Raw genomic sequence first — 25,723 nt, 5'->3', positions numbered from 1 at the left:
TGGTATTGCTGGGTCTTGAGGGCTCCCCTATTTCCTGAGAAACTGCCATAGATAAGATCTCCTGAATAAGTTGGGAGTGGAGAGGGGGAATGGAACTGGGGAGAGGAGGGGGAGAACATGAGGGATTGAGAAGGTCAAATTAGGGGAAGGACAGAGAGGTAGGGTAAGGAAAGAGATTTCTTGACAGAGGGAATCATTATGGGGTTACTGAGAAAACTGACACTAGGGAATTTCCCCGGAATTCACAAGGAAGACCCCAGCTAAGAGTCTAAGCAATAGCGGAGAGGGTGCCGAACTGGCCTTCTTCTGTAGGCAATTGATGATTACTTTAATTGTCATCATATAACCTTGATCCACTAACCGATGGAAGTTGCAGAGATCCACAGCTAAGCACTAGGTCAAGCTCCTGTAGTCCATTCATAGAAAGGGAGGAGCGATATTATGAGCGAAGGAGTCATGACTACCATGGGGATACTCACAGAGACATCTGTCCTGAGCTAGTGGAGATCACTGTCTTTGGACTGACAGCTGGGGAACCTGCATAGGACCACACTAGGCCTAATGAATGTGGGTGACAGTTGTGTGTCCTGGGTAGTTTGTGGGGCCACTGGCCATGGAACCAGTATGTATCCCTAGAGCGTGAACTGGTTTTCGGAGCCCATTCCCTATGGAGGAAGAACTTGCTCAGCCTAGATAAAGGGAGGAGGGCCTTGGTCCTGACTCAAATGAAGTGACAAACTTTGTTGACTTCCCATGAGAGACCTCACCCTCCCTGAAGAATGGATCAGGAGTGGGGTTGTGGTGGGGGGGGGGGAGGAACTGGGATTGGTATATAAAATAAAAAGATTGTTTTAAAAAAAGAAATCTTACAAGATATGTTCTCTGACCATGATAGAGCAACAGGAAATCAAAGGCAAAACTGACACACGGCATGAAATAAAACATAAATACAACCAGAAGACTTCCAAAAGAACTCCAAGAGAAAGTGAAGAATAGAATACATGAAAAAAACATATTATAACTCCTGTGCGTATGGCAAGAGCAGGGTTCAGATGGGAATCCATAGCTATATGCTCACATTCGAAGAGGAACTTTAAATGTTTATGTTAACTTTGTCCCCTAAATAATGATAATGCCATGTAGACAAGGAAGAGCAAATTAAACTATATCTAGCAGAAGGTGGAAGAAATAATTATTAGGACTGAGAAAGATGAAACAAAAGACTGAAAATTATAAAGATAAAAGAGTTAAAAGTTACCTCATCATGATTCAAAAATTAAAAAAAAAATCTCTAGCAAGAGTTGAAGAAAGAAGTGAAGACTCAGATTATTAAAATCAGAAATCTAAGTGACACATGAGTATTGACCCTAAAGAAGCAAATTGGATAATCTAAGATTAAAAAGATAAAAATCCTAGGAACTCATAAAAACACAAAAACTCATTGAGAATACATTTTAGGTCTGAGGCATAAAGATGACATAGTTATAAAAAACAAAGGAAAACAAATAAAAACCTTCTCAAGGATTGGTCCAAAACAATCAGTTCAAGATAAGATCTTATTACAAACATTAAGTTTTCTTATTGTTCCAGAAAATGGAAAAAGAATGATTACTTTCTTCCTCTTAAGACCAGCTTTGCCCTCAACAAAGACAAAGACACAGCTATACACCAATATTGTTGATGGAAATCTATGCAGAAATCCTGAGTAGCCAGGTACTAAGCCAAATACAGTAGCATATTGGACAAATTACATACCAAGAGAATTCAAGGATGATCTAACATGTGCAAGCAATCACAATAATATAACATACTGATAGAATATAGAGAAATAATCACACAGTTGTCTCGAAAGTGACAGAATTTTGAGTACATTCTTAGGATTTTAAATATTTGACAAATTGGGTCTAGAGAAAGTATCCTTAACCTGATAAAAAGGCTAATAAGGAAATCTCACAGTAAATGACTATAGTGTATAACATGAAGCTGGAAGATTATCTTCTAGACAATAACAGGGCAAGGGTTCCTGGGCAGTTTTTGCTACTTTTAGACAACTTTGCATGGGAATTTCCAGCTATAGAAATTAAGTTAGTAAAGAGAAATGGAAAAGCATCCAATCTGGAAAAAAAAGAAGTAAAACCTTCACAGTCTATTTAAAAAGTCATAATAATCCACACATAAGCAAAAGGGTAACATGAATAAATGTTTCCAGGAAAGTTTAAAGAAATAAAATGAACACCAAAAATGTCAATTCTGTCTTTAAGTACTAGCAATAGTAATCAGAAGGGAAAATAAAGACAGTTCCATGAGAGATAGCCTCTGGGAAATAAAATATTGAGTGCTAAATTTAGCATTTATTCTAAAATGAACAACAACAAAACATAATAAAAATAAAGAGTATCTAAAGAACTGAAGTAGTGTTTCCTGTTGATAACTTAGAAACTTCCTGTTGATAACTTAGAAAATCAGTACTCCCCCAAAGTAATTTATTACTTTAATGATGTGATCAAAATCCCATTTGCCTTGTATAGAGAGGAAAAATGACTTTTAAAGGCTATTTAGAAATAGAAATATAGAGAGCATCCAAAAATAATTCCAAAAAAAGAATTAAAAAGATAGAAAAACACAACTCAAAGGTTCATGTGTCCTAATAAGTAAAACCACACAATACTCACAAAACCACAAATAAAGTTTAATTAAATAGAATTGTTTAAATAGAATTGTTAAAATCACCCTCATAGTTATGGTTACTTAGTGTTCAACAAAAGACTGAAATTATGCAATGAAGAAAGAATATTTTTAAAAAGTGATGCTGAGGCAAGTGAATATGCGCATGCGAAAGAATGAAATCGGGGCTTCATCCCTACCACTGACAGAAACACTCGAGCATTGGTTGCACATAATAAACAACACTATAATTAGTAGAAGAGAAAGTTCTGATCAACAGAATTGGCAAGAGATTTTTAGATAGCATACTTAAAGTACAAGAAAAAATCAATAAATTGATTGTACAAATTAGAAGTTTGGTTCATCAGTGAACACTATCAAGAAAGGAAAAAGATAGCATGCAATATGGAGGAAAATATTCACAGATCATGTATTTGATAAGACTTGTGTCTAGATTATAAAAGAACTCATGCAACTCAAGCATAAAGAAGTAATGAAACACCTAAAACTTGGCAAAAAGATCTCAACAATCATTTCTAGGAAGACACCCAAAAGGTTGAGAAGTCACTGAGAAGATGTGCAACGTCACTGGCTTTCAGAGAAATGCAAATGACAAAAATGAAGTAGCATTTCACATCCATTGAATGGCTGCATTTTTAATAAAAACTACAAGCACCAATGAATATGGAAGAATTACAATGCTTACACATCATTGATAGTAACGTAAATGGAATAATTTCCATAGAAATTGTAGGTATTCCTCAGAAGACTGTACACAGAACTATGGCATATTGTCTTACAATTCCATGACAATGTATTTACCAAGATATCAGGGAATGCTATTTCAGTAGAATGTGTGTGTGAATGATCACAGCAACACAACCCACAACAGTCAAAGGTAGAAACAGGCAGAATCCTCATGAGGGGAGGAATAGGTAGGCGAGTGTACTATGCCCGCAGAAGAGAATACTATCAGAATAAAAATGCACATTCTGAAATGTGGATGAGAATTAGAGCTTGCTGAGTGAAATAAACTCTCACAAAAGGTCACACTTGTAGGATTCCACTCATTTGAATCCAACAGATAAATTCAGAGACAGACAGCAGGTAGCCAGAACTGTGGGAGCCTGGAATGTGTGATGGCCAGTTAGCGGGGATGGTGTTAACTTTGGGAGTGCTGAGAATACTTCAGTTAAAGAGATGATTCAGCATACCCACTGTGATTGTACTAAAATGCTGTTGAGTTGTATGTTCAAAAATCATTACACTTTCATTAAAATTTCACACCCTAGTAGTAGTCACTTATAGTCATGTGGTAGGAATAGTCATAGAAACCTGAACTTCTGGAAAGAATATTTTTCTCCTTGAAGATAACCCAGGTAAGGATCAGCTATGCTTCATTTGGTTTTCCTGGGTGATGTTTAACGCTGAAGAAAGTTCTAATTTATTCTGTAGCCATGTAGAAGCTCATTCTGGCACTCTTTGTTGTGTTGTATTGTCCTGTTCGTGCGCCCTTTCACCAGCAGCAAACTATCTTGATCATTACGATGTTTTAAAATAATTATCTCAACTTCAAGAGTGGTGATTATTGGAGATTTCGATAGGAATTATGTTTAAATTCTAGTACAAATTAACATATTGATATTTTCCCCATATATATCATTGATAGGGAATATTTACCCAATGGATTTACTTACTTTTTCTGTCAAAAATGTCTCATAATTGTTTCTATAAACAATATGTATATTTATGCCTGAGAACATTGCTCCTGGCTATATGTACTAGTTCCAGGATATATATTATATATATTGTAATTCTCTCTCTCTCTCTCTCTCTCTCTCTCTCTCTCTCTCTCTCTCTCTCTCTCTCTCTTCTCTCTCTCTTCTCTCTCTCTCTCTCTCTCTCTCTCTCTCTCTCTCTCTCTCTCTCTCTCTCTGTGTGTGTGTGTGTGTGTGTGTCTCTCTCTCTCATTCTCCTTCTCTCCCTCTTTCCCTCTCTCTCTTTATTCTCTTCTCTCTCTCCCTCCCTCCCTTTTTCTGGTACTGTGGATTAAACCCAGGGTCTTGTGTGCAAGACAAGCAAGAAACTCTATTAATGAGTTATATTTCCACCAGTGAATTGTGTTGTCTTGGTTCAGTAACATTTTGATATGAGATATTGTTATGGGATAATGTCTTATTTTGGTACTGATATTAATCTCAAGTTATAATTTGTCTTTTATGACTTTAGTCATGGAGTTTCTTTATGTTTTTTTATTTAAAACTTTTGTCCGCACGCTTCTTTTGGTTTGTTTGCTTTTAATCTCTACCCCTTTTATCTAGCCTGATAATATTGCTTTTTACTTGGAATGCTAAGTTCACTTATTTAGTGTAATTTTTGGCATTTGGACTGGAGCCCCATCTTGATATTTTGCTTTCTCTTTCTATAATCTATCCTTTGTTGTATTTATAGTATATGTATATAATAGAAATAGATTTTATATTAATCTATTTATTGTATAAGGGTGCACATTCATGTCATAGCATAAGTGTGGAGAACGGAGGACACCTTGCAAGAATTGGCTCTCCTTTTGTAATATGCAGGCTCTGGGGTTCAAACCCAGGTTATTGGACACTGATGGCAAGTACTCTTATCTACTTATTCACTTCATTGGTCCCTTATTACTTACCTTTATTTGTTGATATTATCTTTTAAATAATAAAGTTGATAGTACTTTTTGGAAGATAAATAATTTTATTCCTGATTCAGATAAATTTACTAATTTGCTAATCTATTTATCTACTTTGTACTATTTTTCAGAGACCAAAATACACATCTTCAATGACTGCTTCAAAAATGTAGTCATTTTGGCAATGTGTTTCCACATAGAACTTAAATTCATTATGATTTTGTTGTCACACGCAGTATCTCGACATAATACAAAAACAAGACATCAGGGGAGATGGCTTGTTACTTCATTGTCGTTAAAGCTTCTTGCTAATGTTCTGCTATGACTAGACATTGTAAATACTGAATGAGAAGCTCAGCATTCATGCCACCAGCCAGGCTGTCGCTAGGCAGTGTCTCGCTGAGAGCACAGAGCCTGCTGGCGTATGGCTTCAGGCATTGTCCCCTCAGAGATGAGTGAGCCTCAAGTCTATAGTCCTAACTTTACATAAAATACAAGGAAACAGAGCTCATTCATAATGGAGAGGGAAGCCTGACACAAATCATTTCAGGTCTCAAGTTTTTGGGGTTTTTTTTATAGCGTTTTTCTGCTTTGTACTTCATGACTGGTTAAGTGACTGTCTCAGTGTTATTGGCCATATGGTTAAGCCATGCAAATATTAAGTGTGTACATTAAGAATGGTTGTGATTTAAGTTATATATAAAACTATTTAAATTGGACACTTTCATTAAAATTACAATCTTCTGGACATCGAAAGTTAGTATTGCATGCATTCTTCGCTACAGCTCTGTTCAGGCTTTCAGGAGTAGTCTTGTATAGGGGAAACACAGAGTTCATTTCAGTCTCCTTTACAAATTACTCACGTTCAATTTCCAGAAAGCACACAGCGATTTCTAATCATTTAACTAAAAAAATTTTTTTAACTTATTCCTTTCTCTTGTAATTAAAACCAAGCACTCACACCTTGGTGAGTACAACAAACTAGTATGTAAGAGCTTCATTCAAGCTCACTTGTCTTCCAAGGTCAACTGGGGTTTGATACAAGCCTGAGGTGCTTAGCATGCTCCAATGCATGTTGTCAGGAGAGAGCACTGGGATAATCCAGTGGTGACCAAGGCAGTAGGTACTGAGGCTTGTCTGGAATGGTAGGTCAAAGAAGGACCATGGAAAGTGATCATGGGGAGCAAAGAGGAAGACCTAAGGGAAGTCAGATGGACAGGTTTTGTTTGTTTGTTTGTTTGTTTTGTTTTGTTTTGTTTTTGGATTTTCGAGACAGGGTTTCTCCATAGCTTTTGGTTCCTGTCCTGGAACTAGCTCTTCTAGACCAGGCTGGCCTAGAACTCACAGAGATCTGCCTACCTCTGCCTTCTGAGTGCTGGGATTAAAGGCGTGCGCCACCACCGCCAGGCTGGACAGTTGTTTTTAATTTGGGTTCACTATTCAGGAATGCAAATCCTTTTCCCTCCTGCTCTAAAGATTTTATTTGCTTCTTCTTTATTTTTTTAAAGGTTTGAGCAGCTTCAAGGGAGGTTTATTGTTGCAAAAGGCCAGAAGAGGTAAGAGATTTGTTCCATGCAGTTTCCGGTCTTCTAATAACAGAATATCAGAAAAGACCTCAGGCAGTTACACATGTGAGAGGGTGTACATGTCAGCAGATCTGAGTGCATGAATTCCGTGCAGATGCTGGAATGAACGTGGATTCATTGGGATTAACAAAGAGCCGAAAACAGGTGAAAAGTTTGAATTCCGTTGATAATTTTTCTTTACTTCTCAAACTACGAAGACTTGGAAATTTAGGAGCATCTAAGTAATAAACTTACATGATTTGGAGTCTGGTGATGGAGGAGAAATATTAGACACGGCAAGGTCACTTTTTGATTTTTTAGGCTTCTTTGCATTCAGCTGCCAAGGTTTATCATAGCTTCTAAAGTCCCTTCTTGTTCCTTTGGGTTCTGTTAAAACAAAATATAAACAATTATAATAATAAGGATGAAAAACTCCTGGTCATGACAGGAGCTAAGTTCAGTAAAACATTGGATTTTATGGTTTATTTTATACAGCTGTCTAGACAGAATACTAGTAAAATAACTTAGTCACAATTTATTTCTTATCTATTTGATTGAGTAAATATGAGGGGCAGAAATTCATTCAATAGCATTGCAGACACAGGATTTAATTGACACTAGAAATTTCAGCACTAGTCATGGTTTGTCATTTGATTTTTTTTTTTCTTTTAAGAATCCCAGAGCTTCAAGATACATAGCAAAAGAGCAAGGAAAACTCTGCCTACACTATCTGCTCTCACACCTGAAATGAGCTAAAACACTCCACATACAAGTCTGAATCGCGAGAAAACTATCATTCCAGAAAGAATGAATGAAATAAATTAAATGAAAGAACAGAATATTTAAGAAACCAAGGAAAATTATAATCTTACAGCTATTAAATGTCAAAATCTGGCTTTTTTGACTTCCCAATATAAGCAAAATAACTCTATGAAACAAAACAAAATCATGTGGAAGAGTTGCTGAGCAAGTTATGATTAAAACACTATTGCACCTAGAATTTTATTTAAAGGTTGTTTTGTGTTGTGTTGTGTTTTCTATACTGACAGAAAACTAAAATGCAATACTGCATTAAATTTGTATTCGGTGCTGGAAAAAGAACGCTGATGGTGTTGAAAATTGAATCAGGGACATAAAGAACACACTTCACTCAATAAAGATCCAGAGCAGGAGGCCACAAAATGAGAAAAGCAATGTCAACTGAAAGGGAAGGACGAGTGTCCCTTAGTGCAGACTCAGTTTGCACAAAATGACTTCTCTGAAGAATCACCAAAAATATCTTCGCTACAGTTTTGAATATCAAAAGTGTGTGTGTTCATGAGATTATTGTACAAAAGGGAATGATTTTCACTGGAAAAAAAAGAAACTAAAATAAGGTTTCTCCTCTACACCATTAAGCGACAAACAAGTGAGAATATTCTGTGTCCTGAGTTCCTAGATTTATTGAAATGGAACAATGGGGCAACTTCAGATATTATGCGAAAGTATTTTGTCTCTGTCCTTGAGCTTTAAAGACGGTCTGTAACTGACTGGAAGATGCAGCAAATTAGCACAAAATCACAGCCATGGTTCAAGAGGGAATCACAGCCCACCAACCAAATAATCATCCAAGAACTCCTTGCTTTTCTTCTTCTTCCTAATCCTCTCTCTGAAATATTTCACTTCTTCTGTGGCCCTTACGCTTCACATAAACTATCTCTGCTCCACTTTCAAATCCCTACTTCATATCTTAATGTATATACCATTTTCACATAAAAATGCTTCTTTGTAACTACCTGGAACAGAGGGTTTCACCCCCTTCACTACAACACAGGGGGTGTGAAGGCTTGAGATGCCTAGTTTCCAGATGCTTCTGCAGTGGGAGACCACAGAGGAGGCAAAGCATCCTTCTCCTTTGTGGAAGCCCGTCTCATCATCTTGTTTACCAAGCCCTATTATTAGCCTCTGCTTCGCCCATGGCAGAGTTCCAGACATGGCTACAGCCTGTTCTGTGCTCTGACAACATGGGTGAAACACTGGTGACCTCTTAAACTTAGGCAAGCCCCAAGCTTCAGACTTTCTTGCTTCAGTTCCTCAAAGCTTCAATTCTCTGATGCTTAGACACTCCAAACTAGGGCTCTGCACTGGGTATACTTATTCTCTAGAGCAACTCCACCTTAGATGGCTTGGCATCAAACATGGCTGTCTCTCAACACAGCAAAAATCCTGTGTTTCTTCTTTTTACTATGTCTATCTCTTACATGTTTTTTGATCTCTGATTGTGGTTCTCTGAACAAGTCTTTTTTCCAAACTCAATAACACTTTTATACCAGGCTTTGTGCTTAGTCATCTGTACAATTTGCTCACCAATATCCCTAACTCTTGCATAATTTGTGTCCCATCTTCTATTCTGGCTATAGTAGCATAACCACCCTTTCCAATGAGTCCTTCAGATTTTGGGGCCCTGCTTGAGAATATCTCACAGGTTTTAATAATGACTAATTAGTGTCTTCAACTCAGTTTTGCCCCAGAGTTGTATAAAAAACTTTAATTTTTCCTTTCATAACTTGTCTCTCTTCTCTTCTGGTAGCTTATCAGGATCACAGGCACTTACTTCTCCTATTTAATCTCCAACTTCTTCAACAAGCAATTTTACCTCTCAATAAACAGCACAACGTAAAGCACACAGAATAATCCCACACTAATCGTCTTCCAGAAAAATCCCTTACTTAACAAATAATTTAGCACATTTTCCTCCATTCTTTCATTCCTGTAGATTGTATAATTTTTCCTCTAATACTAGATAACTCCTATTTTGGGGTTTCCTGCCTTGACTCAGTCCAGAGATTCAGAATCACATTCAAATGCCTGCTAGTATTGTTTACTGAGATGCTTCACAAAACTCAAATTCACCAATAGGAATTCAGCCTCTACTTCTCATTGGAAATTTAGTTTTGTGTTTCATCTTGACCTATTAAGTGAGTATTTATACCATTACATAAGCTAGTAAGCTAGTAGCTATAAAAATCTACTCCTTTCTTCCACCCTCTCTGAGAAAAGTCAGCAAATTCTTGTGTCAAGGAGAATTCTAAGAAATCTGGGATGATTACATAGTAATGATTAATCATGACCTATTATATTGCCAATTCTTGAATGAAGATGAGACCATTAATTTGCTTCTGTCTAATGCAATATAGCAAAAGTGTTGAGATGAAAATATCACAATTGCAATGTAATCATTACATCATAGAAACCCCATTTGAGAACACTTCTTGAATTGGAGAAAATAACCTGTCATAAGGTTAGAGTCCTGTGGTAGTGAACTCTACTTGTATCTAGCAACTAAGTCCAAAGCTGGGCTAAATCTAGAAAGGAAATCAAGAGCACAGTCATATGCTGTGGAGAGGTTATTTTCCAACAAGCCAAATGGGCTTGGAAACATGTTCTTCTCTAGCTCAGTGTCCAGATGAGGATGCAACCCAGCCAGCAGTTTGACTCATCTTGTGAATCTGCACAGAGCTGACTAAGCCAAATGCAGGCTTCTGGACATGAATATCAAATGCTAAATGTTCACAGATGCCTGTATGATCTTTTAGTCACAAGGTGGGTACCATCTTAGTACCTGGGAACCAAAACCTTTGCCAATTAACCCACCTGACTTATGAACTCAAGGAAATGAGCCCCAAAACAAACAAACAAACAAATAGGAAAATATAAGAATTCTGTTTTGTATGGCAAGATTCATGTTCTAGTTTTCTGTCTAATGAAGATAGCTTTTATGAAGATATCATCACCAACAATGTCCACCTTTTTCAGAGGGTATTCACTCGCTGCCCTCTTTAATGTAGACTTGTGAGAACATCAAGACGGTATTGATATGACAACACAGGAAAGAAGGCCAAAATCTTTCCCTGAGGTTCCACAGAGTATTCAGAGAAGAGAAGGCAACATGGTACCATCCCGGAAACCATCTAGAGACAGTCCAATCCCCATGGGAATCGGGCAAAGAGTTGGTGACTCACACAACAGACATGCTTAGTTTGGGTTTTATTGTAACACTTAAACAGCATGACCAGCAGGAAATTGAGAAGCAAGACTCCATCTCATCTTACACTTCGGTCCGAGTAGCACTCGGTTACTGAGGGCTGGAGTTAAAGGCAAGAGCCTTGAAATAGGATCTACAGCAGAAACCATGGAGGAATGAAGCTTATTGGCTTGATCTTAATACTGCTCGCTTGTTTTCTGATAGAACCCCCAAAGCATCAGCCCTGGGGTAGGTAGAGCTGTACACAGTGAACTGGACCAGCCAATCAAGAAAATGCACCACAGAATTGCCCACAGCAAAATAGAACAGGGGCATTTTCTCTACTGAGGTTCCTTTCTCTAAAATGCTTGTATGTATGTTGTGTCAAGTTGACATAAACAGACTGGCTCAAGGCCTGGAGAGAGTGGAATTTGAAAGCGAACTGAAAACCCGAAGAACAATGTGCAGGAAGATAGAAGTCACATCTGTCCTGTTGTTTCCCCCCATTTAGTGGAGAAAGGAAGCTACAGGAAACTTGGAAGTCTGGTTCCCCAACGTTCAGTTTCTCGGGACTCAGCTATTTCTAAAGTTAAATTTACTACTCAGGATAATACTAGTCGCAGGAATAAGCAACAGCAACCTTGTAGACACTGCCTCATTATCTTCCTGAGCAGATTAGCTGTATTCCTTCAATCAAGTTGTTTATAAAATGAAACACAAATTTAGAATAATTACTTTGGATCCACACAGAAATATATAATTCATGCAAATCAATGTGGCCCTCCTTTTAGTTTGTCCCCCCAACTTGATGCATGAAGGCTTTGGTCTCCCTGGGAGTGGGTTGAGGTGTTGAGGCAGCCAGGACTTTCCTGTACACTGACTTGAGACCGGTTTAATAAAAGTGCACACCTTACAAAAAAAAAAGAAAAGAAAAAGAAATACTCTCATTTTCATTTATTGAAGCAAAGTACATTATAATGTATTCAAATTCAAAAATATTTTGCATGAAAAGTTAGTATGAAACTTTAATAACAGAATACCTGAAAATTTTAGGTTTATCATATTATAATTAAAAATAGTAGGGAAATTTTCTATTCCAACAGTGGTTCTCTACTTTCCTAATGCTACAACACTTTAATACAGTTCCTCATAATGTGGTGACTCCCAACCATAAAATAATTTTATTGCTGCTTCATGACTCTAATTTTGCTACTGTTATGAAGTGTAACGTAATTATCTGTGTTTTCTGATGGTCCTTAGGAAACCCCTATGAAAGGGTCATTGAGTCCCTGAAAGAGTCACGATGCAGAGGTTGAGAACCACTGTATCTGATATATCTCAAAGTATCATACATGTTCATAGTTCCTTCTTTTTCCTCAATTACCTGATGGTTCACTTTCTGCCCAGAGGGCTGCTGACCCAGACAAAGTTCTTTGCAGCTGTCCTCGGTTTCCTTGCTTGGACTGAAGATGGTCAATGAGAAATGGGATTGGCTGGTCTGGTGTCTCAGTTATTAGCTTGGTCATTAATTCCTAAAGACAGAACAAGACACACATTTACATCTAATAAGAAGACACACTACTTGAGCATTTATCATTGTTCGACAGTATACCAACTGTTCACACATAGAAACTAATTAAAACTTTCTCGTAATTCTTCTAGGCATGTACAAGGTGGTAACTGTCCTCTCTCTAAGCACAATGAAGTATAGAGAAGCAAGCTAACTGTGTTCCATAACCAAAACACAGCAAAACGTAGCCTAAATCATACTAGAAATTTTATCTAAGTTATTTTTATTAAAGTATGGTTTCTAAATTTTAAATCTGGGATTACTCCTTCAAGGCATCCCATTAAGAACTAAGCTCTAGCTAAAACAGACAATATATCTTTTCTATGTGTTAATATTATTTCCCTTTGAAATTCCCAAAGAACATGGAGAATTAAAAAAATATTTAAGCAGGCACAAGTCACATAGACCTTACATAATCACCAAACAATATATAACTTATTTTTACAAAAATTCTCTCTCACACTCTCCCCTTCTCCTTCCCTTCTCCCCGAATGACTATATCTCTATCCACAGAATAGACTCTTTAATTTTTAGCTGCTTTAATGCTCTAACTTTAAATTGGGCAACATAGGCCCAGGGATCATGTCTATGTGTTTTAGTCATTCAGTCAGGAAGAACAAAGGACAATCTCCAATTTGTGGTCAGTTATGGCATCCAGACATGAACAACTGGCTCACCACAAGGACGAGAATGGTGTTTTGTGCCCTATAAGTGAATTTGTTAACTGGTTTGCCCCCCTAGATTCCTGCCAGTCACATTGCATCTTGCCTCCTTTATCTTATTCTGTAAAATTCTATTCTGTAAGTGGTAATTCTTCTACTGAATAGGCTGGAAAGTTAGATATTAGGATTACTTAGGAAAAAAGTTTGCAGTAACTTCCCACTCCAGTTTTGGTTTGCTTTCTTGTTTTCATTTGTATGTTGCTTGCTTGCTTGCTTGTTTTTTTGTGACTGAGAATGCTGGCCTATTTCTTCTACTCCAATGCTCTTCCTGAGATGTTGAGCAGGCTTACTTGCCATCAGTCTGTCCCCAGTGATGTAGTTTGAGAGGCTTACCCTAAGTAATCTTAGTCCAATTATTTTTTATTCAGAGTCCTGTCAGAACCCCCCACGCAAGGCAGACAAAAGTCATGGTGAAATGAAGGAAAGAATTTTAACCAAAGTCACTTTGGGAAGACAGAGCCTAAGAATTTCATCCCATATTTGGGGCTACTGAGCCACGTTTTGAGGCTACAAAGGGAAAGAATTGGGATGGGACAAGAAGTGTATGTAATATCTTAGCAAAGACAATACAGGTTTTGGAGATGAAAGATCCCATGTTGCTGCTAGAGGCACAATTCAGATAAATTCAGAGCCTCTGGAAATTAAAGCCAGAGAAGAAAATATCTAGACAGCTTGTTTCATGAGTACACGGTCGTGCAAAGTATTTGTCAAGGAAATACTTCATATATCCAGTACTTTCTGTGTGCAGAAAGGGAGGAAACGGAGTGGTACTGCTGTCACTGAAGAGGCTTTATCAGCAGCATAGCTGAAGAGAGGCCATCTCCACTGACATTCACAAAGCAGTACAGTGGTCAGTTACACATCAATGCAATATAACACAATTCAAAGCATTTCAAATTTTGTATCTAGACAAGAGATTGCACTATTCTATTAGAACTCATCGTTCATTACAAAGATTGCTAGACAATAGAGAGAAACAGGGATGAAAGGACCAACAAGGTCACAAATGTCCTGGGTACTGAGATAAAGCAAAATTAGGTCATATAAAATGGCCCAGGTCACAGTAACCTTCTGTTGTGACCCTGGGAGCTATCAGATGAGTTTTGTTTCTAAAATCTTATCTTTCAAATCACATGGAAAATTTCTATATTTTTGTCTTTGAAAAGAAACTAAAGTGTTTCTTATTTACTATAGAAGATGGATTTTGCAGATTAAGTCAGATCACCTCTATTTTAAAAATATTATGAATCTAGTAATTTCAGGAATACATTTTTAATCCACTAGTAAGTATATAAGGCTAAAGGCAAAAAATAATTTTAGTCATAAGCAGATAAAATAGTTAATGCTGTCTGCTGAGGAATACTTAACTATGCAAAGTTGTGTTGTATTTGGTTAATTATGTAAAGGAGTGTTGCTGTTTTATCTTGTCTGCCTAAGTCATCTGATTTGTCTAATAAAAAGCTGAATGGCACTAGCAAGGAAGGATGCATAAGCGAAACTTCTGAGCATGGAGAATGAGGAGGAGGGAGAATTCAGGCTTGGAGAAGAAAGAAAAGGTGATGCTAGGGGCTAGAGAGACAGAGACAGAGGTAGTAGAAAAATAGGACATACAGAATGAAAGAATGGTATAAAAAAAGATGCAAGACAAAGGGGGGATGAATAAAAACAAGTTAAATTGAATTAAAAGAGTTAATGGAACAAGTCTAACCTAAGCTATTCATAGCTAATAATGAGTCTCTGTGTCCTTATTTGGGAACTACTTGATGGCTCAAAGAAAATGCCAACTACAGTTTTCAGTACAGAATGTTCGCTGGATCAAAAGTCTAGTCTCAGATGATTCTGAACACAGGACATGTTGTCTGGCCTCTCAGCATATGTATCCATTAGTATATGCATCCAGACCTTCTGCACTTGAATGATCTTGAGAACTGGAACTTGCAGAAATTTCTTTTCTAGACAGGAACATTTAAGATTTTCAAAGGAGTTGCTGACAATAGAACACCAGCCTCTTTCAACCGTGAAGTTGTAAGACACAAACGTTAACTGAGGAGCTAATCGGTTTGGAGATGAGAACAGCGCTGTGTGGGTAGAATGCCACGTTAGACGTGGGAACTGATTGCTGGATGGTTCACAAGATTCTTGCAGCACAAGGGGAAAGTATTTAGAACATTAAGCCAGCCTCAACTCGAGGGCCGAACACCTTCAGGAAATGATGTGTAATCTTTATCATTAACGTAAGATTCCTGGTACGAAAGTTCCTGGGAGGTTTTGGTTGTACGTGTTCATAAATAAATAGCAAAATGGAGTAAGTGACAGCATCCTGTCCCCCAAACAATTGTCGGTGGATATTGTTGTCTAAGGACCTGGGGATTGACAGCATGCTGGTACTAATTTACCTGAGACCGTGCTTGCACTCACAGGCTAGAACACATGCTAGCAAATTTGTCCGTAATTGATTTAATTCACAATTACTAATAATGATAACTGGCTGATACAAACGGCATTCAACAGATGGCATGGAAGCATCCTAATTCAGCACTGAGACTCTGAAATCATTCTTCTCATTCTTGTATTTACGGGCTGCAGACATTTGGGTAAGGAACTTCATCATCTGGCATTGCAGCACTCCATCAACTAAATGTGAATGACAATAGTGCCTACATCATAGGGTTGTCATGGAGATGAAAAAGAAGACGATCAGAAAGCATTTGCAACGTGCTTTAGGCTATGTATAGTCTGCTGGGGTGGGATCCGTTCCTCAGATCTCTCTCCTCCATTGATCTCAGCTAGGCTTTCCTAATGAAGAATTTGTAGACTTGCAGAGTAGAGAGAAACAGAAGAAGCTATTCTCTAGGATTGATTGCAGACAGAAATGAGGACACATGAGAGACTCAGAGTAGCTTCTTAGAGAGTCTGGAAAACTCGACTGCAGGCTTGGATAAAGAACCTGCAAAAACACCGGAGAGCTGCAGCAGGTCCTAGCACACAGTTAATAGATAGGCACCTGCTTCTTGTGCTGTAGCCAGAGATCTCCAGGTCAATAACCCTGATCCTGCTGGTGGCCTCTCTTGACCTGTGACAGCATTTCTCTGATCTCAGTGTCTTATCTCTCATCATGTAAGTTCATTATTCCTTACTCAGTTATAGCCAAGGCACATAGAATAGCTTCTGCTTTCCTGATTTAATGTTAGTGATGCCCCTTAAAAGAATGCATCATTTTAATGTTTACTGCAATTTATAAACATTTTATAGGTGACACACATATACACTGTATTTTATTATATTATTATAATTGCTATACTTTTATTAATACATATTCGCAATATTGTGGATGACATATTTCCATTGACTTTATTTTATTTTGATATTAATGTTCTCTTTCTATAATAATAATTATATTATTTTCTTTTTCTCTTTCCTCCCTCCTGCCCTTCCCATGTTCTCTCCTTGGCTCCCTCTCAAATTCATAATTCATGGCCTCTATTTACTTAATTGCTATTAGTTAAAGTCCACTTAGTGTTACGTGTGTGTATGATTTCAGGGTTGACTGCTTGGTATTGTATAACCAATTGGAAGACTTAATTTTTCTGGAGAAGATTCTTTCTCCTTCTGTCTCAACAGACATTTGCTGCCTGGAGTTCTTTGTCTAGAGCTGAGGCCACATAGGATTTCTTCCTTCCGTGTTAGAAGGTCTAATGGTATTGTACTTGTTCAGGTCTTTTTTTAGGTAGCTGTATTGTTGAGGTATCCTGAGCGAAGCATCTCTTTAAAGGAGACTGACTGTCACAGCACATTTTCTGGCATCCTGGCTCTTACAATCTTTTTACTTCCTCTTCCTCATACTCCTTGATTCTTAGATGAAGGAGTTGTGTTGTAAACGTACTCATCAGGGCTGTAAACCCTATGATGAGTAGTTCTCTGCATTTGATTGGTTGTAGTAGTCTGTAATAGTCTCCCTCTGTTGCAAGAAGTTTCTTTGATGAGGGATGAGAGGTCCACTTATCTGTGCACTTAAGAAGTATTTAGAATGCATTTAGAAAGTGCACTGGTTTTAGTAAAGCAGTGCTCTGGGGGTCTCTTCTAATAACCATGAGCACCAGTCCAGGCATTTGGCTAGGTTTCCAGTACCTGGCATGATTTTCTTCTTCTCAAATGGGCCAGAAGGCAAATTAACCGCTGTTAGTTACAGACAGGAAGAAGAGCCGCTATTGCACTCTTAGATATCTCTTACCCTGCTAGTTCTTGTTGTGGAGCAAAATGTCACAGCTGGGTAGGACTGCTGGTGCTTCTCTCCCTTGGAAGTTTGCACAGCACTTTTCAGCACTGTGCAAGTTTTTCCTCAGGGATTAATACTGGAGGTAGTATCAATCAGGTATCCTTTTTTCAATGCTTATAATTATATTAATATAATTTATGTTAATAGAATACAGTATGTAGAACTTTATTTTTTGTCCCTCAAAACTGGTATTAAGATCTGATGAACAAATTAATTCATTTTAGATCTGTGTTTATGCATCAATGTTCTATTTTTAATTAAGATCTTTAAATTTTGTATTCCTCCTACACACAAATGATAAACTGGCCAAGAAAGAAATCAGAGAAATACCACCCTTTACAATAGCCACAAATATAAAATATCTCGGGGCAACTCTAACCAAACAAGTGAAACAACTTGTATGACAAGAACTTTAAGTGTCTAAAGAAAGAAATTGAAGAAGACATGAGAAAATGAGAAGATCTTTTATGCTCTTGGATAGGTAGGATCAACATAAAAAATGGCAATTTTACCAAAAGTAATCCACAGATTCAATGCAATTCCCATCAAAATCCCAACAGAAATTTTCACAAACCTAGAAAGAACATTACTCAAATTCACATGGAAAAAGAAACCCAGAATACCTAAAAACAATCCTATACAATAAAGGAACTTCTGGAGTCATCACCATTCCTGACATCAAGCTCTCCTACAGAGCAATAGTAAAATAAAACAGCTTGGCATTGTTATAAAAACAGACACATGGACCAATGGAACTGAAGACCCTAACATTAATCTACACACATACGAACACCTGATTTTTGCCAAAGAAGCTAAAATTATACAATCGGAAAAAGAAAGCATCTTCAAGAAATGGTGCTGGCATAACCAAATGTCAACATGTAGAAGATTGTAAATAGATCCACATCTATCACCTTACATGAAATTCAAGTCCAAGTGGATTAAGGACCTCAACATAAATTCAGTTACATTAAAATTGTTAGAAGAGAAATTGGGAAGTAGCTTTAAACACATGGGTAGAGGAGACCATTTCCTAAATATAATCCTAGTAGCAGAGACACTGGGAACAACAATCAATAGTGGGACCTCCTGAGACTGAGTAGTTTCTGTAAGGCAAAGCACATGGTCAACAAGACAAAATGGCAGCCTACAGAATTGGAAAAGATCTTCACCAACTCCACATCTGTCAGAGGGCTGATCTCCAAAGTATATAAAGAAACTAGACAACAAAATACCAAATAATCCAATTTAACAAATGGGGTGGGGAGATAAACAGAGAATTCTCAACAGAAGAAACCCAAATGGCGAAAAGACATTTAAGGAATTGCTCAGACCTTAATCATCAGGGAAATGCAAATCAAAATGACTCTGAGATACCATCTTACACCTGTCAGAATGGCAAGATCAAAAATACTGAAGAGAGCTTACACAGAGAGGATATGGAGTCAGGGGAGCATTCCTCAGCTACTGGTGGGAATGCAACCTTGTACAGCCATTCTGGAGATCAGTATGGCAGTTTCTCAGAAAACTGGGAATAAATCTACCGCAAGAACCATGAATACTACTCTTGGGCGTATATCCAAAGAATACTCAATCATATCAAAAGGACACTTTCTCAACAATATTCATAGCAGCATTATTCATAATAACCAGAACCTCGAAACAACCTAGATGCCTGTCACCTGAAGAATGGAAAAAGAAAGTGTGGTACATTTACACAATGGAGTATTACTCAGCTGTAAAAATCAATGACATCATGAAATTTACAGACAAATGGAAGGAACTAGAAAAAAATTTCAGAAAGACAAACATGGCATGTCCTCCTGATAAGCAGATAGCTATAAAGCAAAGCAAAGGATAACCAGACTACAATCCACAGCTCCAGAGAATTGATAGCTAGCATGGGGTGAAGGGGGAGGGAGGAAGAGGAGAGGGGAGGAAGGAGGAGGAGTGGGAAAATACATATAGCTCATAAAAACCCAAATAAATAAAACCTTTCATCTTTAGAAATAATATCAAAATTAAATAAAAATACTTTTAAAAAGTATTTCAGATCATTACCCTTCAAATATTCACTTCCCAGCCCAACATCTAAGTATGATTCATAAATTGTCATGAAATAGACATTTAATTGTTACTTTAAATTGTGGGAATCTCTGATTCTTGGCTGTTCGTGAGACCACTGATATTAGTATTCACAATGGATTGGACTCTATCTGACTATACTCACCTGATGTTTACAACTCCCACCTCTCCTGTATGGTATCATGCTTGTCTTTCTCACCTACCTTTTAGTCCTTGTATACCTATTCCTAAGTTATAGCTCATTATTGGTTATTTTACCTCCCTCATAGCTCATGTTTTCCTATTCCACCTGACCTATATACCATGCTTGTCTATTCTACCCACCCTAGAGGATACAGTAATCTTTCTCACCTGCACCATAGCCTATGTTTGCCTCAATGCACCCCCAGCTTTTTTTTTTTTAATGAAAAACATGCATACTGGGGAGAAGTTTCTCCTTGCCTCATTGTACATTCTAGCAGAACTATAAGGTTTGGGTTTGGTAGAAGTGGGGATGTCAAATGGAGTATACAAGTCTCCATAAAAGCTGAGGGAGGAAGAGACATCTCTGTAACGTTTTCCTACCAGACCCTTCCAGGACACTTGGGGAACTCAGATTTTTCCTTTTCAGAACTACCCTAAACATACTTCTCTCTTTACCAATAAAAACTCAGATTTAGTTAGAAGGCTGAGATCAACAATAAAGAAAATAGTATAAACAATAATAGTCGAGTAAGCTGTTCAAAGGAAAGAAAGTCAAGGTGGTCTTGGCCCCATCATTGTGAAGAAACAGGAGGTCAAAAAGATGATGAATCCTCTACGTAAGAAACGGCATAAGAATTTTGATATTGGCCAGAACATCCAGCCCAAAAGCAATCTCAAATGCTTTGTCAAATGGCCCTGCTACACCAGACTGCAGCGGCAAAGGGCTGTCCTCTCTAACAGGCTCAAAGTAATTCCTGCCAATAACCAGTTTCCCTGGCTCTGGATCACACTGTTAAATTGAAGTATAATATCAGACCTGGAAAAGTAACATTATACAAGCTTACATGGTTTATTTCATCATTCTACATGCTCTCATGTACTGTGTTTGCACGTGTGCACACATGTGAGTGAATTCAATTATACTGTAGTGGAACTAAGAATAAATATCACCAAAATAAAGTTAATATTATGTGATAAACAATAGGTTTCTATCATTACCTCTATATAGTCTCATTTATCCATTCCCTCCACGTCAAAGACATGTTTTCCATTTATTTATATGATCTTGTAATTTTACCATGCTGTTTATGCTTTTTGGGGCCTGTCTTTATATACTTAACATAGTCTTCTTGATGTCCATCCAAATACTTTGCAAATAAATTATTTATTTTTATTAATGAATATTATTCATTGTGTAGATATGGCATAGTGTGTTCACTCATTCATTAGTGACTGTTTTGGAAAATGTGAATAATCTTATAATAATCACCAATTTATAAATATTTGTGTGGGTTAACTGACTAACAGGACAATTATTGGGTTGTACGTTAAAGTTACTTTTAATCTTTAAAAAATGACAAACTATGCTCTAGGTGCCAATTCATTCACTTTTGCTGCATGTGAGCATCCCTAGCCGTTCTTCTGTTTATGATAATAGCTCATTACAGTTTTAATTGCATTCAGCTGATGAGTAATTGTAGTGAAGATCTCTCAATCTGTTCATCTGCCATCTTTGTAACTTCCTCAGGGAAAACTCTGTGTATATCTTTTGTCCACTTTTCTAATTGATTGGTCTGAATTTGTAATTGTTTAGAAAGTCTGTTGTGTTTTATTGATACTACAGTGAGACTTTGAGATATTTTCAATCCCTCTCACAGTTTTACATTTTACATTCTTAAAGGATGTCTCCTTTCAATGTTTGTGAGCAGCACTGTGGTCCTTTTGTGGTCACTCCTTACAAAGCCCTTTGTGACTGATCTTCACCCAGCCCTGGGTTCTTAACGCTTGCCTCCCATTTCTCTTCCAAACTTTCACAGCCTTATATTTTCCGTGAATCTTAATGACCTAGTAGGAATTAATTTTGCGTAGGGTGTCAAGAGTCAAGGATAATGGTCAAGGTCCATTTTTTTTTCTATTTGAATTCCATTTTTGGCACCATTGCTGTGTCAAATATCTAATCATGTTTCTTTCATCAAATCACTTCTATTCCTTGGTTTAAAATTATCAGAATTTCCAGGAGGATGTCTATATGTTTATCTTTGGGTTCACCTTCTTATTTAGCTTCTCTAGGATCACAAATTATAGGCTCAATGTCCTTTATTTATGGCTAGAAACCAAATATGAGTGAGTACATCCCATGTTCCTCTTTTTGGGTCTGGCTTACCTCACTCAGGATAGTGTTTTCTATTTCCATCCATTTGTATGCAAAATTCAAGAAGTCATTGGTTTTTACTGCTGAGTAGTACTCTAATATGTATATATTCCATACTTTCTTCATCCATTCTTCCATTGAAGGGCATCTAGGTTGTTTCCAGGTTCTGGCTATTACAAACAATGCTGCTATGAACATAGTTGAGCATATACTTTTGTTGTATGATAGGGCATCTCTTGGGTATATTGGCACTGGGTTTTGATCCTACTGCACGTACTGGCTTTGTGGGAGCCTAGGCTGTTTAGATGTTCACCTTACTAGACCTGGAAGGAGGTGGGAGGTCCTTGGGCTCCCCACAGGGCAGGGAACCTGGTCTGCTCTTCGGGCTGATGAGTGAGGGGGAGTTGATTGGGGGAGGGATATGGGAGGCAGTGGCGGGGAAGAGACAGAAATCTTTAATAAATAAATAAATAAATAATAAATAAAAATTAAAAAAAATACTATTGGGACTGGAGAGATGGCTCAGGGGTTAAGAGCACTGCCTGCTTTTCCAAAGGTCCTGAGTTCAATTCCCAGCAACCATGTGGTGGCTCACAACCATCTGTAATGAGATCTGATGCCCTCTTCTGACCTGCAAGCATATATGCAGGCAGAATACTGTATACATAAATAAATAAATAAATCTTTCAAAAAATAAATAAAAAATACTATTAAAAACTTAAAAATATATACCAGAATTGTTGGTTATGTAACAATCTTTGCATTTCCTATTTTCTTCAAGTGTCTAGTTTGTCACTTTTTCCACTAGTGATCTAATCTAGATCCTGTGTTCATATCTCACTCTGTTGTGTAATATCTACCTATGCAGCCCAAGTTAGCTTCAAGATCTCTGTAAAGTCCAAGATCTCTGTATGGTCTCATTTTAACCTTCGTTCCTTGGCCTCCTGAGCGCAGGGAAGATAGACATGCATGATTATATCTGGCTAATATCTTACACTTTTTTTTTTAGTTTTTCTAGACAGGGTTTCTCTGTATAGCTCTGGCTGTCTCAGAACTTACTTTCTAGACCAGGCTGGCCTTTAAATCACAGAGATCCATCTGTTTCTATTACCTAGGTACTGGGATTAAAGGTGTGCGCCACCACTGCCTGACATCTTACATTTTCAAAATGATATTGCCTATTTCACAAAACAAAACTTGTTTTGTTACTCTAGTACATTTTCATACAAATTATAAAATAATTACTACATTTACAAAAACTTCATAAATTTTGATAGGACTATTTTAGTCATACACACTAACTTAGGGAGTTAATATACTATATCAAATCTTCCAATTCGTGAATACTATTATGCACTTCCATTTAGTTAACTTTTCAGCTCATTTTTCCAGCTTTCTATCATAGATATCTGGTATAATTTTTTTTAAGTTTTATCATTGACTACTTCATATTCTCCGGAGCAAATACTCTGTGCAGAAGTCCAAAATCTCACTGATTCCCTCAAGTGAACTTTAGGGAAATGGTTTTCTCAGTCTATTGTGGGGACCATAATAGGAGTGGTATATATTGAATTACATCTCTCCTGCAAAGGAATTTTAGCAACACCATTTTACAGGGAGATCTATATTCAAAATACATCCAGAACTAAAATATTAACTATTAAAGGAATAACAACCAATCAATATATAGTATAGGCACATGAGTTAGTGAAGAGGTAAAAAACTGAACAAATATATTAAGAAATTGCATATACTCAGTCATAAGAGAATTATAAATTAAAATTACCTCCAAGGTTCCACCTATCCTGTCAAAATGGCTAGTATTAGGCAAAACACACACACACACACACACACACACACACACACACACAATGTTAAGGTGTAGGGGAGAAGGAATTCTCACATATAACTGGCAGAAGTGAAAGAAGATCCAGTACTATTATGCAGTAGAAGATGGCTGTTTTCTTTGCCATTAGTCAAAGATCAATGGTTGCTTAAGAAATTATATAATAGACTTATAAGTGAATGACAGGATACTGACATTTTTTCAGAATGTAAGAATATGTTCTCTTTGGGTAGGTAGAATACTGTTTTCCTCTCCTCCATTTTAAAACCAACTAACAACCTTGGACATTGTTCACAGGAAGGGGCAGACAAGGAAGAGAAAATAAAGAGAGATCTGGATAGAAGGTAGAATAAATAATAATGTAATAAGTTTTCAGAATTTTCTCCTCAAGTCTAGGGAGTTGACTCAGTGAGTAACGTGCTTGCTGTCTGGATATTCAGAGCCTATGTGAGAGACAGGCATGGTGGAGCATCTCTGACCGCAGGCAGCGGGAATTTGGGAACATAAAGACAAATGAATTTCAGAGATTATTGACCTATCATAGTTTACTTTCAACAAGACAAACAAAAGCAACTTCGGAAAGAAAGGGTTTATTTGACTCACAAAGACCATCAAGGAGAAAAGCCAAAGTAAAAACTCAAGGCAGGAAACCGGTGCGAGTCAGTAAACATTGTTCCTCTACGGTTTCACACTTATGAAGCAAGAACATTACTGACTCAGCCATTTACCCAATCCTCTGTGGTGCAAACTTTCTGTGCTTTTGGTACACTCATAAAATTCTACTGGGTTCCAATTCAAGGAGATTCAATTTGTGTTGTACAACTCCTCCTGTTATGACTATATTAATAAACCATTAAAAAGTACCAGTTTTTGCCGGGGCACTGATGGTGCATACCTTTAATCATAGCACTTCAGAGGCAGGAGGTAGAAGCAGGCAGATCTCCAAGAGTTTGAGGCCAGCCTGGTCTACAGAGTGAGTCCCAGGACTACCAGCGTTGTTATACAGGCAAATCCTGCCTTGAAAAGAACAGAATCTAATTGTTTTAGGGACAGTATTTACCCAATGCAATGCTATTACTGTTTCGTTGTTGTTTTTTGAGACAGAGCTTTACTGTGCTGCTCTGACTGTCCTCTAACTTGCTCTGCAGACCAGGCTGGCCCTGAACTCAGAGACCTGCCTGCCTCTGCCTCCTGAGTGCTGGGCATAAAGATGTGCACCACCACCACCCAGATCAATGCTGCTTTCTGTCTTCTTTTAGATCTTGACCCAGTCATTCTCTACTACATTGTTAGTTGATTCTTTTTTTAATCCTCAAGATATTTTCGGCATTTTGAATATATATTGCAGGTTTTCTTAGTGGCTGTTTGGTCTTAATGATCCAGTACTCCACTGTATTATTTATAAAAATGTATTCAAGAACAAAGTATACTTTTATTCTTTCCTAACATTCACACAGAAGTGACATTTTATATAACTAGTTTTTCCATCTAATAACACATCCATCAGATGTTCCCCTAATAATGCATGAGATGATATTCCTTTAATGGCTATCATTTTCTTTAACCAGTCTTGAATCTATTGACTCTAAACTTTTGTTCCATCTTCTCATATTACACCTTTCAAGAATTGTGTTGTCTTCTGCACCTATGCAAACCTGTGTGTAGAATAAGTTTCCAGGATAAAAAGCAAAATGAGAAATGAACACATAGGATCCATCTGTAACTTCTGTTAGGTTTTTTCTAAAATACTAACTATGCTTTCAGAAGTAAAGTTGATTAAACTTTGAAAATAATTTATTTAGAAATTTGTAGTGATAGCCCAACATCCTTGCAAAAATCTTAGGAAATACTACAGATAAATCTCAACTCAGCAATTTTAATTCAACACTAACACTAACATGCATTTGTGCCTTGCAAGAAGCTCACCCCACGGAAGGGGGTTTGGTATCCATTGGTAATGTGTTTTATGTGTCATTCAGGGAAGGTAGA

The 25,723-nt window shown here is 37.3% G+C and overlaps 1 protein-coding gene across 9 annotated transcripts in view; it reads right to left on the bottom strand.

The window, feature by feature from the left end:
* The window catches only part of C5H8orf34 (chromosome 5 C8orf34 homolog), a 374,916-nt gene that overhangs the window by 278,519 nt on the left and 70,674 nt on the right, over nucleotides 1-25,723 (bottom strand). For all 9 annotated transcript variants that reach the window (XM_075971373.1, XM_075971372.1, XM_075971377.1 and 6 more), the window contains exons 2-3: nucleotides 12,285-12,432; nucleotides 7,153-7,284 (exon numbers count right to left, since the gene is read on the bottom strand). In XM_075971373.1, the coding sequence (XP_075827488.1) occupies nucleotides 7,153-7,284; nucleotides 12,285-12,432 (280 nt within the window). The remainder of the gene's footprint in view (nucleotides 1-7,152; nucleotides 7,285-12,284; nucleotides 12,433-25,723) is intronic.

This window comes from Microtus pennsylvanicus, chromosome 5 (assembly GCF_037038515.1).
Source record: "Microtus pennsylvanicus isolate mMicPen1 chromosome 5, mMicPen1.hap1, whole genome shotgun sequence".
NCBI classification, from domain to species: Eukaryota; Metazoa; Chordata; class Mammalia; order Rodentia; family Cricetidae; genus Microtus; species Microtus pennsylvanicus.
Note: the sequence above shows the minus strand (reverse complement) of the source record. Positions and strands in the feature narration are given on the sequence as shown.